This window comes from Schistocerca americana, chromosome 11 (genome assembly GCF_021461395.2).
Source record: "Schistocerca americana isolate TAMUIC-IGC-003095 chromosome 11, iqSchAmer2.1, whole genome shotgun sequence".
Taxonomy (NCBI): Eukaryota; Metazoa; Arthropoda; class Insecta; order Orthoptera; family Acrididae; genus Schistocerca; species Schistocerca americana.
The window spans coordinates 156,368,183-156,382,796 of NC_060129.1; the positions used below are offsets into that span (position 1 = coordinate 156,368,183).

The window sequence follows — 14,614 nt, forward strand, 5'->3', positions numbered from 1 at the left end:
TTTCGTTTTTACGGCAAATCCTGCACCATGGATGCGTGGTTCTCCTGCATCCTTTCCCTTCCAGAAGATGGTGTACCCTGAACGTACCTCACTAATGTGTCCCTCACCTGAGAGTCTTGTCTCACTCAAGGCAGCTATGTCTATATCTAGACGGGCTAGTTCTTGGGTGATAAGAGCGGTTCTTCTCTCTGGTCTGTAATTGTTCACGTCCAGGAGGGTCCTGACATTCCATGTCCCTATTGTCATAATCATTTCATTCTTCTTTTGTTTACGTCCGCAGTATAAGGAGTGACCTACTGGGTGCGGATTCCCAGCCCGGTTCAAGTGTGACTTCCGATGTTTAGCCCACATTTTCTAGGGCCTTCCCCATTCAGGGTGGGCAGCGGTCATCCTAAATAGGCCTGCCCAGTCGCAGATGCAGGACCGGATTCCCGAGTAGTCACACGGGTTCTCAGGAAGGCGACCATCACACACCTGCCGCCAGTGTGCAGGTCCAGACTAGTAGCTTCCAGCCTCACTCGGAGCCTGCTACCATCGTCCTTATCCCATCGCCATTGGTCTTCAGAGAAAATGACAGGAGAAATTGCCATTTGCGTGAATTTCTTTAAGGTGGATTACAGCTTGCGAGGAAGTGACCCACACACTATAATTCTGGAACAATTCATCACGGTACATATGTATGTGACATGTGACTTCAGGTACCAGAACTGCAACGAACTGCCGCGAGCTCAATGATGGCTGAGCGGCGCCTTTACAGCCAGTTCGTCTGGCATGACCTCTTCCGCCTCCACAATCTTTGAGAACCTGGGATATAAGATTCTTCTTCCGCTCGCTTCGCCGTTGGGTCGGAGGGTAGATAATAGATACTAGAGAGGAAAGTCAAAGACACCCTTGGGCCTCGGAAACCTAATACCGTTGGGGTCGAAGAAACCAAGAGTTGGCCGAGGGGGGGCCGGATAGGAAAGGAAACAGGAGAAGCCTGACACAAGTAAGTGGAAGTAATGCCAGGCTTAGCTAAGGGCCCGTGTGGTTGCCACCCACATACTCCCAAGACTTCCGATGTTTAGCCCACATTTTCTAGGGCCTTCCCCATTCAGGGTGGGCAGCGGTCATCCTAAATAGGCCTGCCCAGTCCATCACTACCAAAGGCATAAAAAAAGAAGTTTACCAAAACTCGCACACACCAATAAAAAAAAAGTAATATTGACATGACAAAACCAAAATTGTTAACTCCCTGAAAAATATTCCGCTGAAAGCACAGTCACTACCAATACCACACACGTGCAATGCTACCACGCAAATGAACATCATACGCCACGTAACACGCTACCCATAAACACACCACCAGAGAGAACCACCAACCGCAACAATACACCACCTATAAACACGCCACACATGCAAACTAAACCAAAAGCATCACCTAACACACAACACATGAACACACCACCAGAGAGCACCACCGATCGCATCAAAACACCTACAAATGCGCCACTCTCATAAACTAAATTCCACACTGCCATGATATCACACACCACAATAGCCTTAAGTCACGGGTCAAAGCCGACGGGTGGAGTCGGAAGCTTTGGTCGACTCCCATCTCCCACATACTCCTAGAGTAGCACTCCCCTTGCAAGTCAGTACTACCCATGACTGAAGTACTGAATCACATTTTCTGCCGAGATTTACCCTACCTCTCATGCCTTGAAATGAGGAATAATCTCTCCACCCTTCCCACAGTTGTGTTTTGTCTCCAATTGGACTGATGAAATATTCTTGCCCATCGCTACTCCAGTCCTGCTTCCAACCTCTTGCCTCATGTCTCATATCCCTGAAACAGAGCTACATGCAGGACATGCATGTTTCCTGCAGCCCTCTCAGACATCTCCAACACAAAGGCAGCGCTACTTGTCAAAGGAACCTTGTGATTGGCAACTACCCGCCTGCAGCCACTGTGCTGTATCCTACATAGGCATAACTAAATTGCTCTGTCTGCAGGAGTGACCACTGCCAAAGTATGGCCAAGAAAGCTGGACCACCCACTTGCTGAAAGTACCCCCAGCGTGATGGGGTTCACTTCAGTGACTGCTTCACACCTGGCTCCAACTGGATTCTATCTTCTAACACAACATATTATTTCCTGTAACCCCTCTAGACTCAGCCTATGCTAGTCCATGTCCTCTACACATATCCCTTTTCCCTGCTCTAACTTCACCCCCCCCCCCCACACACGCGCACACACACACACACACACACACACACACACACACACACACACACACACACACTCTCTCTCTCTCTCTCTCTTTCCTCCCAGTGCAATTACTATTTTTCCTTCCTCAATTTCTCTCCTCCCCTTCCCCTCCCCCTCCCACAGTACAGCTTCCCAAAACTACCTTTAGCAACTCATACTGTCTCTGCCACATCCTTGCATGCTACCACAGAGAACACATTATCTTCCCCCCACCCCTCCCACTTTTACACTGCTATCCCTCTCTTGCTGCCCTGCACCTCCTCATATTTCACAACCCACCCTAACAGATGGTTGCTCATACCAAAAGCAGATGGTCATTCCCAGTTCCTGGAGGCAGTGGCCATGTGTGTGTTGTGGTCCTGTGAATGTGTTCTCTATTTCAGAAGGGCTTTGTCCAGAACCTCAATTTTTTAATACTGTTTCATTGTATTTGTCTGCAAGTCAGTATAAAAAGTATACATGCCAAATTTCATGTTAATTGGAAAGTGAACTGGAAAAAACACACCAACCAATTCTGCAAGAAAAGTCCTCAAGATTGTTCTACCTCGTGTGTAAACTGAGAGGAGTGTTTGGTTCAGATATGTGTTAATTCCCCTGATATCAGTAACATAAAAAAAGGTCCGTGTGATATGCTAGGTGGAACATATGGTGCTGTCTGTATTTTGTTTACCAGGCTTAGAATACTAATAGTTTTTGATATCTCTGAATCTGCTGTTGGCATCAGGGAGAGTGTTAAAGAATGTGTTCCCAGAAAGCAGTTTACAAACAAGATACTGTAAGTAATGCAAAAATCCACATCCCAAGTCATAGGCTAGCAAGAACAGGAAACTCTCGGCAAGTGAATGGCCTCAAAAATCTTACTTATTATTCCCTCCCTGCTTCATCCACATCATTTTAATATTTCAAAATAAAACTGTGTGATTGGCTGATAGGAAATTCATGTTGCAATTAGTTGTACTGTATGGGTATTGTTGATTTTAATATTAAAGATTCTAGTTGTACCCACGGATTTCATTACACTATTGTTTTTTTATATGATGTGCATTTCGTATAAAATAGTTAATGATAAGTAAATAAAGATTATGGAAGTAGAAAATATGATTGAAAATAGCAGCATAGGAAAATGAAGTGCAAGATACTAATAAATTTTCAAACATGTTGTCACTGATCATTCATATAACTTTTCAATCATTACCATTGAAATGCACCTTACTGTCACTGAGAAGGCCACTCTCTGAAAAGAATGAGTCATTTATTCTTTAGAAGTGTCATAGACGTACAATATGTGATACTTCTTTGTAATATATCTAAAATTGTCTTGTTAAAAGAACTCCTTGCAGATATTCTTTTACTATTCACCACAGGTTCAGTTACGCACATCCACCATGAAAGTAAAAGAAGAATTGGATGAGCAAGTGAACCAACAGGTAAGTCTAGAATTTGTGTGACTATGAAATTAAGCAGTGTTATGTTATGGCTCAGTTTTGGTGAATATAATATAGATTGACTTGATGCACTTGTCCACATTAGTCTACCCTCTACAAACCTCTTCATCTCTGATGACTGTCACCTACTACATCCATTCGAACTTTCTTCGTGTCTTCATACCAGTCTCCCTCTACACTTTTTACCCTCACATATCCCTCCATTACCAAATTGACTATCCCTAGATGCCTCAGAATTTTTGCTGTTAACAGGTCCCTTGTGTTAGTGAAATTGGTCCCTATGTTCCTCCCTCATTTGTTTCGTCCACCCATCAAATCTTCAGCATTCTTCTGTAGCACATTTCAGATGCTTCCATTCTCATCTTGTCTGAATTGCCTATCATTTATGTTTGACTTCCATACAGGGCTGCACTGCAAATATCTTCTGAAAATACTTACTAACACTTAAATTTACATTAGATGTGAACAGTCCTCTTTATTAGGCACATGTTCCTTGATATTCCTAGTCTTCACTTTATTTCTTTCTTACTTCAGCCATTGTCAGTTACTTTGGTGCCCAAATAGCAAAAGTTGTCTGCTACTTTTAGTGTGTCATTTTCTAGTTGAAACTCAACATTGACTGATCTATTTCAGCTAGATTCTATTGCTTTTATTGATGTTTGTCGTACAATCTCTTCTAGTAATACTATACAATTTTACTCTTCCAGCTTACCTCCCATACATCCCTTCATTGACAATTTCAAGATGCTGGTTTTGTTGATAGAATTACATTGTCATTGGTAAACACACAGTTTCCTTTACCTTCCAGATTTCCTTCATGTCTTCCTTGTACAGAGTGCATATCAGATCTAGGCTACAAGCCTGTCTCATTTCCTACGCAATGCTTCCCTTTCATGTCTTTCAGCTCTTACAACTGGAGTCTGGTTTCTGTGGAAGTTGCAAACAAACTTGGGCTCCCTGTCTATTTATTCTGCTGCTGTCCAAATTCCAAAGAGTGCAGTCAACTCCACATTCTCAAAAGCATTTCAGTAAATCTGCAAAATCTGTAAACACAATTTTCTTTCTTTAACTCGTCTAAGGTAAGCCATAGTATCAGTATTGCCTTGTGTTACATGTTCCTGGTACCCAAAGTGATCTTACTTAGGGTTAACCCTCTAAAAGCTTTTCCATTCTTGCAAGCATGATATATCAATCTGATGGTCTGGTCCGATAGTATTCACACCTGTTAGCACCTGCCTTTCTTCGAATTTGAATGATTACATTCTGGTTGATGTATAACTTTGTCAGCTATCTCGTATCTTGCACAAAAGTGGAATAATTTTGTCATGGATGGCTTTCCCAAGTATCCCAATAATTCTGAGGGAATGTCATCAACTGCAATTGCCTTGTTAAGACTTTGCTCTTTCAGTGTTGTATCAAATTCTGGCCATATCATAATATCTCCAGTCTTGTCTACAACTACTTCCTTTCCCCACTCTGGAGCAAGTTTGTTCCCCTTTGCCTTACAACCATTCTTGTTTAGCCATATTGCATGTTCTGTTAACATCATTCCAGTAATGTCTGTATTCCCTTTTGTCTGCTTAAGTAGCCACATGTTTGTATTTTCTCTTCTCATCAGTTAAATTCAGCATCTCATGAGTTGTTAAGGTATTCATACTAGGCCTTACTTTTTACCTATGTTTCCTCCTGCCTTCACTGTTTCATCTCAAAGCTGCCTATTCATCAGCCAGTGTATAATTACCCTCTATTTATCACTTGTTGCCTAATGCTCATTTTCAAACTATCAGTGATTTTTGGTTCATTCAACTTACCCAAATCCCATGTACTTAAATTCTACTTTTACCATTTCAACAACATTACTCTGCAGTTAATAAAAACAACTCTAGCCAGAGTCCACATCTATCACTGGAAATGTTTTGTAGTTTACAATCCTGTTTTGAAACCTTTTGATTTCTCCATGTTATTCCACATACACAAGCTTCTTTCATGATACTTGAAACAAGTGTTTGCAGTGACTAATTCATGCAATGTGCAAAATTCTACCAGGCAGCATCCCTCTTTCAGTCATTTATGCCTTTGGATGTTCTCTTAACTATTGTGCATCTTGTTCCTACTATTGAATTTCATTACCTTCTAGAAATGGCTTTCTTCTCCCTTAGCTATTGAATAATTACTCATCAAACTTTTTCCTATTCCATTCTTCTGCTGGTCTGGTTGCCATACAAATTTCTACCACTGTTGTATTTCCTTCGTGCCTATTTCAGCTATGGTAATTCATTTACATTGCTGTTGATAATAGCTTACTCGTGTTTCTATTTTCTTGCTAATTACTAAGGCTCTCCCTGCATGACTCCTGTTTGATTTTTTTGTAGATAATCCTGTACTGACCTGACTGGAAGTCTTGTCCTTTCTGCCACTGCACTTCAGCTCTTACTACAACTGAATACAACCTATCAATTTTTCCTTTTTAAAGTCTCCAACCTTCCTAGGCTGTTGTTGTTGTTGTCGTCGTCATCGTCATCAGTTCAGAGACTGGTTTCGTGCAGCTCTCCATACTACCCTATCCTCGGCAAGCTTCTTCATCTCAAAGTACGTACTGCACTCTACATCTTTCTGAATCTGCATAGTGTATTCATCTGTTGGTCTCTCTCTTTTTTACCCTCCACACAGCCCTCCTATACTAAATGGGGGATCCATTGATGCCTCAGAACATGTCCTACCAACAGATACCTTCTTCTAGTCAAGTTGCGCCACAAATTCCTCATCTCCCTGATTCTATTCAGTACCTCCTCATTAGTTACATGATTTACCTATCTAATCTTCACCATTTTCCGTAGCACCACATTTCAAAAACTTCTGTTCTCTTACACACACACACACACACACACACACACACACACACACACACACACGCGCGCGCGCGCAGGGAGCTGGGACCACACTGCCAAGCTGTGCTCTCAGCTCTCTGAGACTGCGTGCGAGTGAGTGTCTACTGCTGACAAAGGCCTTAATGGCCGAAAGCCTTAATTGTGTGAATCTTTTTATTGTGCCTATTGTGACTCAGCATCACTACTGTATCATGAGTAGCAACTTTCCTTCTCTGGTATTGTTACATTCCATCCTGGATTTTCCATTGTTTGGTGTTTGCTTCTATTCTCATTTTGTTTAAACTGTTTGTCATCCATTTTGTCCACTTCCATACAAGACTACATTCCAAACAAATACTTACAGAAAAGACTTCCCAACACTTAAATCTATACTCGATGTTAACAAATTTGTCTTCTCGAGAAAAGCTTTACTTGCCATTGCCACCCTACATTTTATATCCTGTGTACATTGACCATCATCAGTTATTTTGCTCCCCAAATAGGAAAACTCATATACTACTTTGTGTCTCATTTCCTAATATAAATCTCTCGGCATCACTGATTTAATTAGACTACATTCCATTATCCTCATTTTGGTTTTGTTGATGTTCATCTTATATTCTCCTTTCAAGACACAGTTCCTTCTGTTCAACTGTTCTTCCAGGTACTTCACTGTCTCTGACATAATTAAAATGTCGTCAGCAAACCTCAAAGTTCTTATTTCTTCTCCATGGATTTTAATTTCTGCTCTGAATTTTTCTTTTGTTTTCCTCACTGCTTGCTCAGTATACAGATTCAATACCATCAGGGATAGGCTACAACCCTGTATCACACCCTTCCCAACTGCTCTTTCCCTTTCATGCCCCTCGACTCTTTATAACTGCCATCTGGTTACTGTACAAATTGTTAATAGCCTTTCGTTCCCTGTGTTTGATCCCTGCAACATTCAGAATTTGAGAGAGAGTAATCAAGTTAAAATTGTCAAAAGGTTTCTTCAAGTCTGCAAATGCTAGAAATATAGGTTTGCCTTTCCTTAATCTGTGTTGTAAGACAAGTTGTAGGGTCAGTATTGCCTCACGTTTTCAAACATTTCTATGGAATCCAAACTGTTTTTTCCCAAGGTCAGCTTCTACCAGTTTTTCCATTCATTTGTAATGTATTCATGTTAGTATTTTGCACCCATGACTTACCAAACTAATAGTTTGGTTATTTTCATGTCTGTCAACACCTTCTTTCTTTGTGATTGGAATTATTATATTCTTCTTGAAGTCTGAGGGTATTTCACCTATCTCCCACATCCTACCCACCACATGGCAGAGGTCTGTCAGGGCTGGCCTTTCGAAGGCTATCAGTAGTTGTAATGGAATGTTGTATACTTTCAGGGCCTTGTTTCGACTCGGGTCTCTCACTGCTTTGTCAAATTTATCATGCAGTGTCATTTCTCCCATTTCATCTTCATCTACATCCTGTTCTATTTGCATGATATAGCCCTCCAGTATATCACCCTTCTATAGACCCTCTATATAATTCTTCCACCTTTCTGCTTTCTCTTCTTCGCTTAGAACTGGTTTTCCATCTGAGCTCTTGATATTCATCCAAGTGCTCCTCTTTTCTCTAAAGGTCTCTTTAATTTTCCTGTAGGCAATATCTATCTTACCCCTAGTGATATACGCTTATCCTACTACGATAAGTAATACTCCACACTCAGACATATAGACTGCCTGGCCTGCTTTTCCTGATAATATCCTCCTGAATGGACTCTGTCTGGAGATCTGAATGGGGGACTATTTTACCTCCTGAATATTTTGCCTAAGACAATTTCTTGCAGTAGAGCTGTATGCTCTTGAGAAGAAAAACAGAGAGCTACAGTTCGTTTTGCTTTCAGCCATTTGCATTATTGGCACAGGAAGTTGGTTAATGCTACAAGGCCAGGTCAGTTGATAATCCAGACCATTGCTCCTGCAACTGCTGAAAAGTATTTTGCCCCTCTTGAGGATCCATGTCTAAGTTTGATATCTCCTCAGATAATACTTATTTGTGTTTGCACCTAACACTGTTTTCAGTGTTGTTGACATGCAAGCAACCCTGCCTTAGCAGTGTCCATGGTTCATTTGGGGTGGGGACTGTGGACTATTGTTTAAAGTGCTGTCTTTGAGCAGCATGTATATGTGTAGAATTACTTCATTATCTATATGAAGATAAATAACAATTCTGTGAGACTGCATTGATACACATACAAACCAGCAGATGAAAACTGTTGCTAGGTCTCAGATTTGAGGCTGTAACTCCTAGTTTCAGGATCAGTTACTTAAACAATTAGCCTAACCAAGCATGCCTCCACCAAGGGGATTTCACTTGTGTGTCCTCATAGATTTTTGTCTTAGGTTCAGGATTTGAAGGTCAGTGGCCAGTCAATTATTTGGTAAAGCAGTAAGATACCATTCTCCATAAAAGTAGAAACAAGAAATGCATTTGGCACTTGGGTGATTTGTGAGTGCTGGCAAGTGTAAAAAATGTATTGTATAGTTGTCTGTAGCTGAGTGCATAGGATAATATTATAATAATCATAAAATTGGTGGTTCAGATCTCACTAAGTGCTACCAATTCTTTTAGTTTTACTTAAATTCCATATGTAAAACAACTGGTAATTTTAATTCATGCTGAGTCATACTTTTCTAATAGTTATTTTTAGTTAAGTTACATAAAAATGCGAGTTTTGTTAAAAAATTACATTTTGGTATAAAAATGGAGAGCATAAAATTGAAAATAAATAAATCTCGCGTGAATGTATCAAAATTTTTGTTTTAATATGTCGGATGATGAAAAAATATGTAATTTTTACCAAACCATTACAATTCAGTACTTGTTAAATTTGCAGTTTGTTAGTAGACATGGAAGTTTTTAAAAAGTAGTAGTTCCTACTAGGAGATTCGAACCAGCAACTTTTTCATTAAGGCACTTTTATGCTATTCTTCCAATTACCAGCAATTGTGTTAATAAATAGGAAATGTTTTGTAGTAGGCAGCACTCAGAAGTCTTCTGATCTTCAAAGTCAAATTTTTTTAGTTTGGTTGCTGCCTAGTGCTGGTTTAGGAAATTGATGTTCCAGCACTAAACTCCAAATACTGTAAATCTGAAGGAAATTGAAGAGGATGATCTGCAAGATACCCTTTTCAGTCAAGTTATTATTGTCGCAGGAATGTGTCCATAATTGTTAAGGGGGCGGCCCATAAAATGCAAGAAATCCAGGTTTAACTTATCAGCGCAGCCAAAATAAATTTTTACATCTGTTGTTAGACAAATCTCTAATATTAGACAATCACTAGATCACTATGTGAATGTTTCTGATTAGCTTAAATCACCCGGTATTCAAAATTGTATTTGCTGATTGCTTTCAGCAGAACAGTGAGTGAATAGAGCAGTCAATTTTACTTGATCAATGACTGTAGGATTCATTTTCATTCATGCAGAGGAACTGTTTTCTTTCCAAAATCATATAGGAGAACAAAATTATCTGATGTTTAGGTCTTTAGCTCCAAATATGTTCGCTGTGCCTCTTCTTACAACCTGAAATTACCTGTGCATTTTTCTATTCCCATGAAACACCACTGTTCCATAAAATAACAGTTCCATTGCCAGAGGTGATCCTGCAACATCCACTTGTTTTATTTCATCTGACGGCTGCCCCTTCAGGTCTAGTGGTCAATTGTGTAGAAAAAGTTTGGTTTTTCCTTCTCCCTCCTGTCCCCACTTTAGTCAATTATGTATGTCATTTTAGTATCTGTGCTGTAGTAAGAAATGTGAAATGCATTTTTATGTTCTTTAGTGGAAAAACTTTCTAAGGCAAAGCATTGTAATTATGTCTTTTCTGTTACTGTCTTCTGTTTTACTACCATCTGCATCATTGTCAACTATCAACTGTAGAGATGTCTTTGATCCCTTTTCTAACAGTTTTGTTCAGAAGTTCTGGGGTTTTCATTTTTTGTTTCATGTTTTGCAAGATATGATGTTGCTTATAAATTAATGGAAGGCTTCTTATATAAGCTGTCTTGGTGGTTCTCGTATGTTCAACTTTTGGTTGGCCATGGGGATTCAGGGGATTTAGCTTCATTTGAATTTGCTGTTCAGATATCTGCTGTCATGTAACTATGTAATGTTGTTAACATTTGCAGGTCCTCACTGTATTCCACAACATTCCCCATGCTGAGTGTATTGGCTGTTATGTCATGTCTGATCACTTTATCAGGTTTGTTACGCAAAAGTATGTTCCTGTCTTCCAGAGTTTGTTTTTAACAGTAGCAATCTGTGATGCTTCAGTAGTCCAGTGCTTATGTTCCAATCTCCGTATTTAGAGAATTTATTATTTTGGGCATGTCTATTACTAACAGAATAAATATTTTCCTGTTGTGTGGTTTTTCTAAACAGTTACACAGGCTAATTTTGGGAAAACATGTTTCATAGATTTTCACAGGAATTTTTGTTTTCACAGCTGTGCTAATGTCACAGGACATGGTTTTGAGATGAGAGTTCAGATTGTCCTCTCAAAATGTAGATCTACGTTTTCCATGGATTCTCTAAATCTCTTCAATGAAATGGATGGACAGCATGGCTCATGTTATCTATATTTGGTCAACCTCATGTCATGTTTTACTTTTCTGATGTAATTTTCCTCCAAATCTTTTTCACTGTTTGAATTCATGCATCTTCAATTACGTAGCTAACAAGTATATATATCCTGTCACTGCAGTATGATAGAGGATTTTGATTTGAATACAATATTTACCAGACTATTTCTTAAGCATTAATGTACTATGGTGGGTGGATGTTGGAACTCAAGTAGTTACTTTTTCCACATCACATTTGACACTTCAAAATTATTTTTTCCTCATATTTGATACTTACCTGCATGCAGATTCCAAATTCCAGTAACATGCAATGAGATAAATGCAGATTTATCTCATTGTCCAATACTGATTTTTCATAATGTATTACTGCCTGTGTTCTGTGGTGCATCTTTCTAGTGGGTCCTCGGCATGGAATATCTGATTTTGTAGCTAATTATTTCAATTTTTCCTTCCAGTGTTGTGTACAATTCCACTGTTAGTTAATGAAACTCTGGATCTTGTCTTGAATGCATATGCACTTTTCTAAGAGTAAGAGGATTGCTTATTGAATGGGTGTGAGGCTACAAATTCAAGTGTTCTGGGTTCCATCCCAGGCATCATCTGTCATTTTTTCACATGGAAATTGTCTATGTGGAAAATGACAGTTTCCATTCCAGTGTGGAGCTCTAGGTCCTCATGTAACTTTTTACTGTGTCAGTGAGTTCAAAAGTTGGAGGAAGCCAGTGGTGTACCACATCCAGTAAGACAATGTCTAACAGAGCACTAAGGTGTTAATAACTAACTCCAGGTAGTTGAAAGCTTTACTTTTACTTCAGGTTTGCATTAGTTTTTGTGACATTAGACATGTATTTTCCTCAGTACCAAACTTTGGTGACCCACACTTAGAGCTGCATTTACCTGCTTATTGTCTTTACAGGTGGTTTTATGACCTAAAAAAATGCATTCTGCATATAACCTGCTAGTTGCTTAGTTTCTTCTTGACCATAGTGCCCTCATTGGCTTTGCAGAGGTACCCTATCATCTTCCACTGAATAACATAGGTCAGAAAATAGGGATCTGAGATCATCATAAAATCAAAAAATGTTCTTATTGGAGCCTTCACCTTGGCACATTCATACGGGGGGGGGGGGGGGGGGGGGGGGAGAGAGAGTAGTAGTACTAATAGTAGCTACTTGGCAAGGATGAAACAATTTCTGTTTGGTTGATATCTGATGTGTCTACCTCCAAAGTAAACAGAACTTTGATTTCAAATGTTTGTCATGTTTTTCTGACATTTCCTACATCCTGTAGGACCTCCTCAGTATGAATCAATTGGAATGAAAGTAAATCTAATTTAATGTGACACATTTTCTTGTTGCCTAATGCTAGTAAGTGAATACATGTGACAAATAGCTTTTTAGCCCCACTTGATGTGTAACACAAGCACAAGAACAGAAGCTTTGAATGTGCCATTCTTTCTTTTTTCAGTTTCTTCAAGATCCACCAAGGATTGTAATGCCTAGTCTTCGTATAAAGCAAGACCTAGAACTGAAACGGGATTTAGATGGCATTGAGCATGATGTAAGTTTTCACTTCAATCATGCATTGTGCATGAAGTACTGTATGAATATCATGAAATGCTTTGGGTGCAGTAAATTCCAGTGACCATAAATGATGAAACATTAAAACCGAGGATATTAGCACTTCTCCAGAATTTTTATAATATTTCAATTGACTGTAGGTATATTGTTCTGTTGTGTGTAATGGTATTTGAATGAAACTTGTAGGAAACATAAGTTTATTAACTGTAACACATGGTAATTTTATTGTACATGTAAATAATAAATGTCTCAAATTTGTTCATGGAACAAATGTACCTAATAAGACTTCTTTGCAGCAGCTGTCAATTTATTTGTCTCTGTCAGAGTTCTGTAATAGAAAAGATGTAAGAGGTAAAGCAATCAACTGTAAGCAGTATGTTATCAGATAAGTATGGTATTTGTCATACTACTTCTTTTCTGTGAAGTATTTAATGAAAAACATACTGCATTACTGGAATTATGTTTGCTCTGTGTAAAGACAATGGGTTTATCCAGTATGCATGACATAAATTTACAGTGTAATGGAACATTGCTTATCCCAAACTGCTTGCAAAGAGAAAACATTGTGATAGCAAGAATTCTTGTAATCAGCATTAAATTTAGCACGTTACAGTGATAGTGTGTGAAATTCCATATTCATTTAATTAACTATCACCATAGTGTACTAATTTTAATGCTGATGAAGGTTTCTCAGGTCTTAAGCTGCATGGTAGTGTTGATATCTCGCAACGTTTCAGGAATTGTCATACTACCCATCTCCTGGCGAAGTGTCAAGATTGGCTGAGAGAGGGTTATTTATATGTGTGGTCACCCCGCTCCACTAGACCTTGGGTAGCCGCGGTGGACCAGTGGCGTGCACACGGTGATGGTGATGAGTCGCCCTTGGCAGCCATGTTTGGTTCTCGGTGTAAGCATCCTGTCTACGTCCCTGGCGGAGGACGTTGATGGGTAAGCTCCCGATGGACTGCCGCTATTGCAGAGTTCCATGCTGCTCCAAGTTGAGATCCCTCATCTCTGTTGACCAGATTGTTGTAAATCCTTATTTCTATGGATTCTTTGATAATGATTTCCCAGAAGCCAGATGCTCGGCACTGTACCTTTGTGTTTTCGAAGTTGAAGGTGAGTTTTTCATTTATGCTGTATTTTGCTTTGGCTGATTTTTCTGTGTGGCCTAGTCGCACACATCTGATACGTTCTTCACAGTGTTTAGATGTACAGTGCTATGTTTGCCCAATGTATTGTTTTACGCATTTGCATGGTATGCTTTATACTCCTGGTGTGCTAAGGATCAGCGGGTCTTTTGCAGTACCTAGGAGCTCCCTGTCTTTGGTGGTGGTTGGAGAATGGTTTTGATATTATATTTGCCCAGAAATAGTACAATTTTGGCTGAGAGCGTAACTGTGTATGGAAGGAAAGCGAGTCGTTTGTCTCCGTCTACTTCATCATAATCTGGGGTTCTCACTGCTTCCTTCTTCCTTTTAAGTGCCCTGTTGATCTGCGTTTCACTGTAGCAATTTTCGAGGAAGACTTACCTCAGGTGTTGCAGCTTGGATGGATGGCTGTCTTAGTTGCAGATGGCATGCACCCTGTGTACCAGCGTGGTAAGTACTGTTTGGCCGGCTGGAGTGGCTGAGTGTTCTAGGCGCTGCAGTATGGAACCGCATGACCGCTACAGTCGCAGGTTTGAATCCTGCCTCGGGCATGGATGTGTGTGATGTCCTTAGGTTAGTTAGGTGTAAGTAGTTCTAAGTTCTAGGGGACTGATGACTACAGCAGTTAAGTCCCATAGTGCTCAGAGCCATTTAAGTACTGTTTGTCTTTGTGCTGGATGGTGGCAGCTTGTTGC

The 14,614-nt window shown here is 39.8% G+C and overlaps 1 protein-coding gene across 4 annotated transcripts in view; it reads left to right on the forward strand.

The window, feature by feature from the left end:
* LOC124554175 overlaps nucleotides 1–14,614 on the forward strand; it is a 101,865-nt gene that overhangs the window by 9,633 nt on the left and 77,618 nt on the right. For 3 of the 4 annotated variants that reach the window (XM_047128246.1, XM_047128245.1, XM_047128247.1), the window contains exons 3-4: nucleotides 3,616–3,678; nucleotides 12,656–13,053. In XM_047128246.1, the coding sequence (XP_046984202.1) occupies nucleotides 3,616–3,678; nucleotides 12,656–12,832 (240 nt within the window). In that variant the 3' untranslated portion in view covers nucleotides 12,833–13,053. Of the gene's footprint in view, nucleotides 1–3,615; nucleotides 3,679–12,655; nucleotides 13,054–14,614 lie in introns of those variants that run through there. The other variant, XM_047128248.1, reaches the window with a different exon arrangement.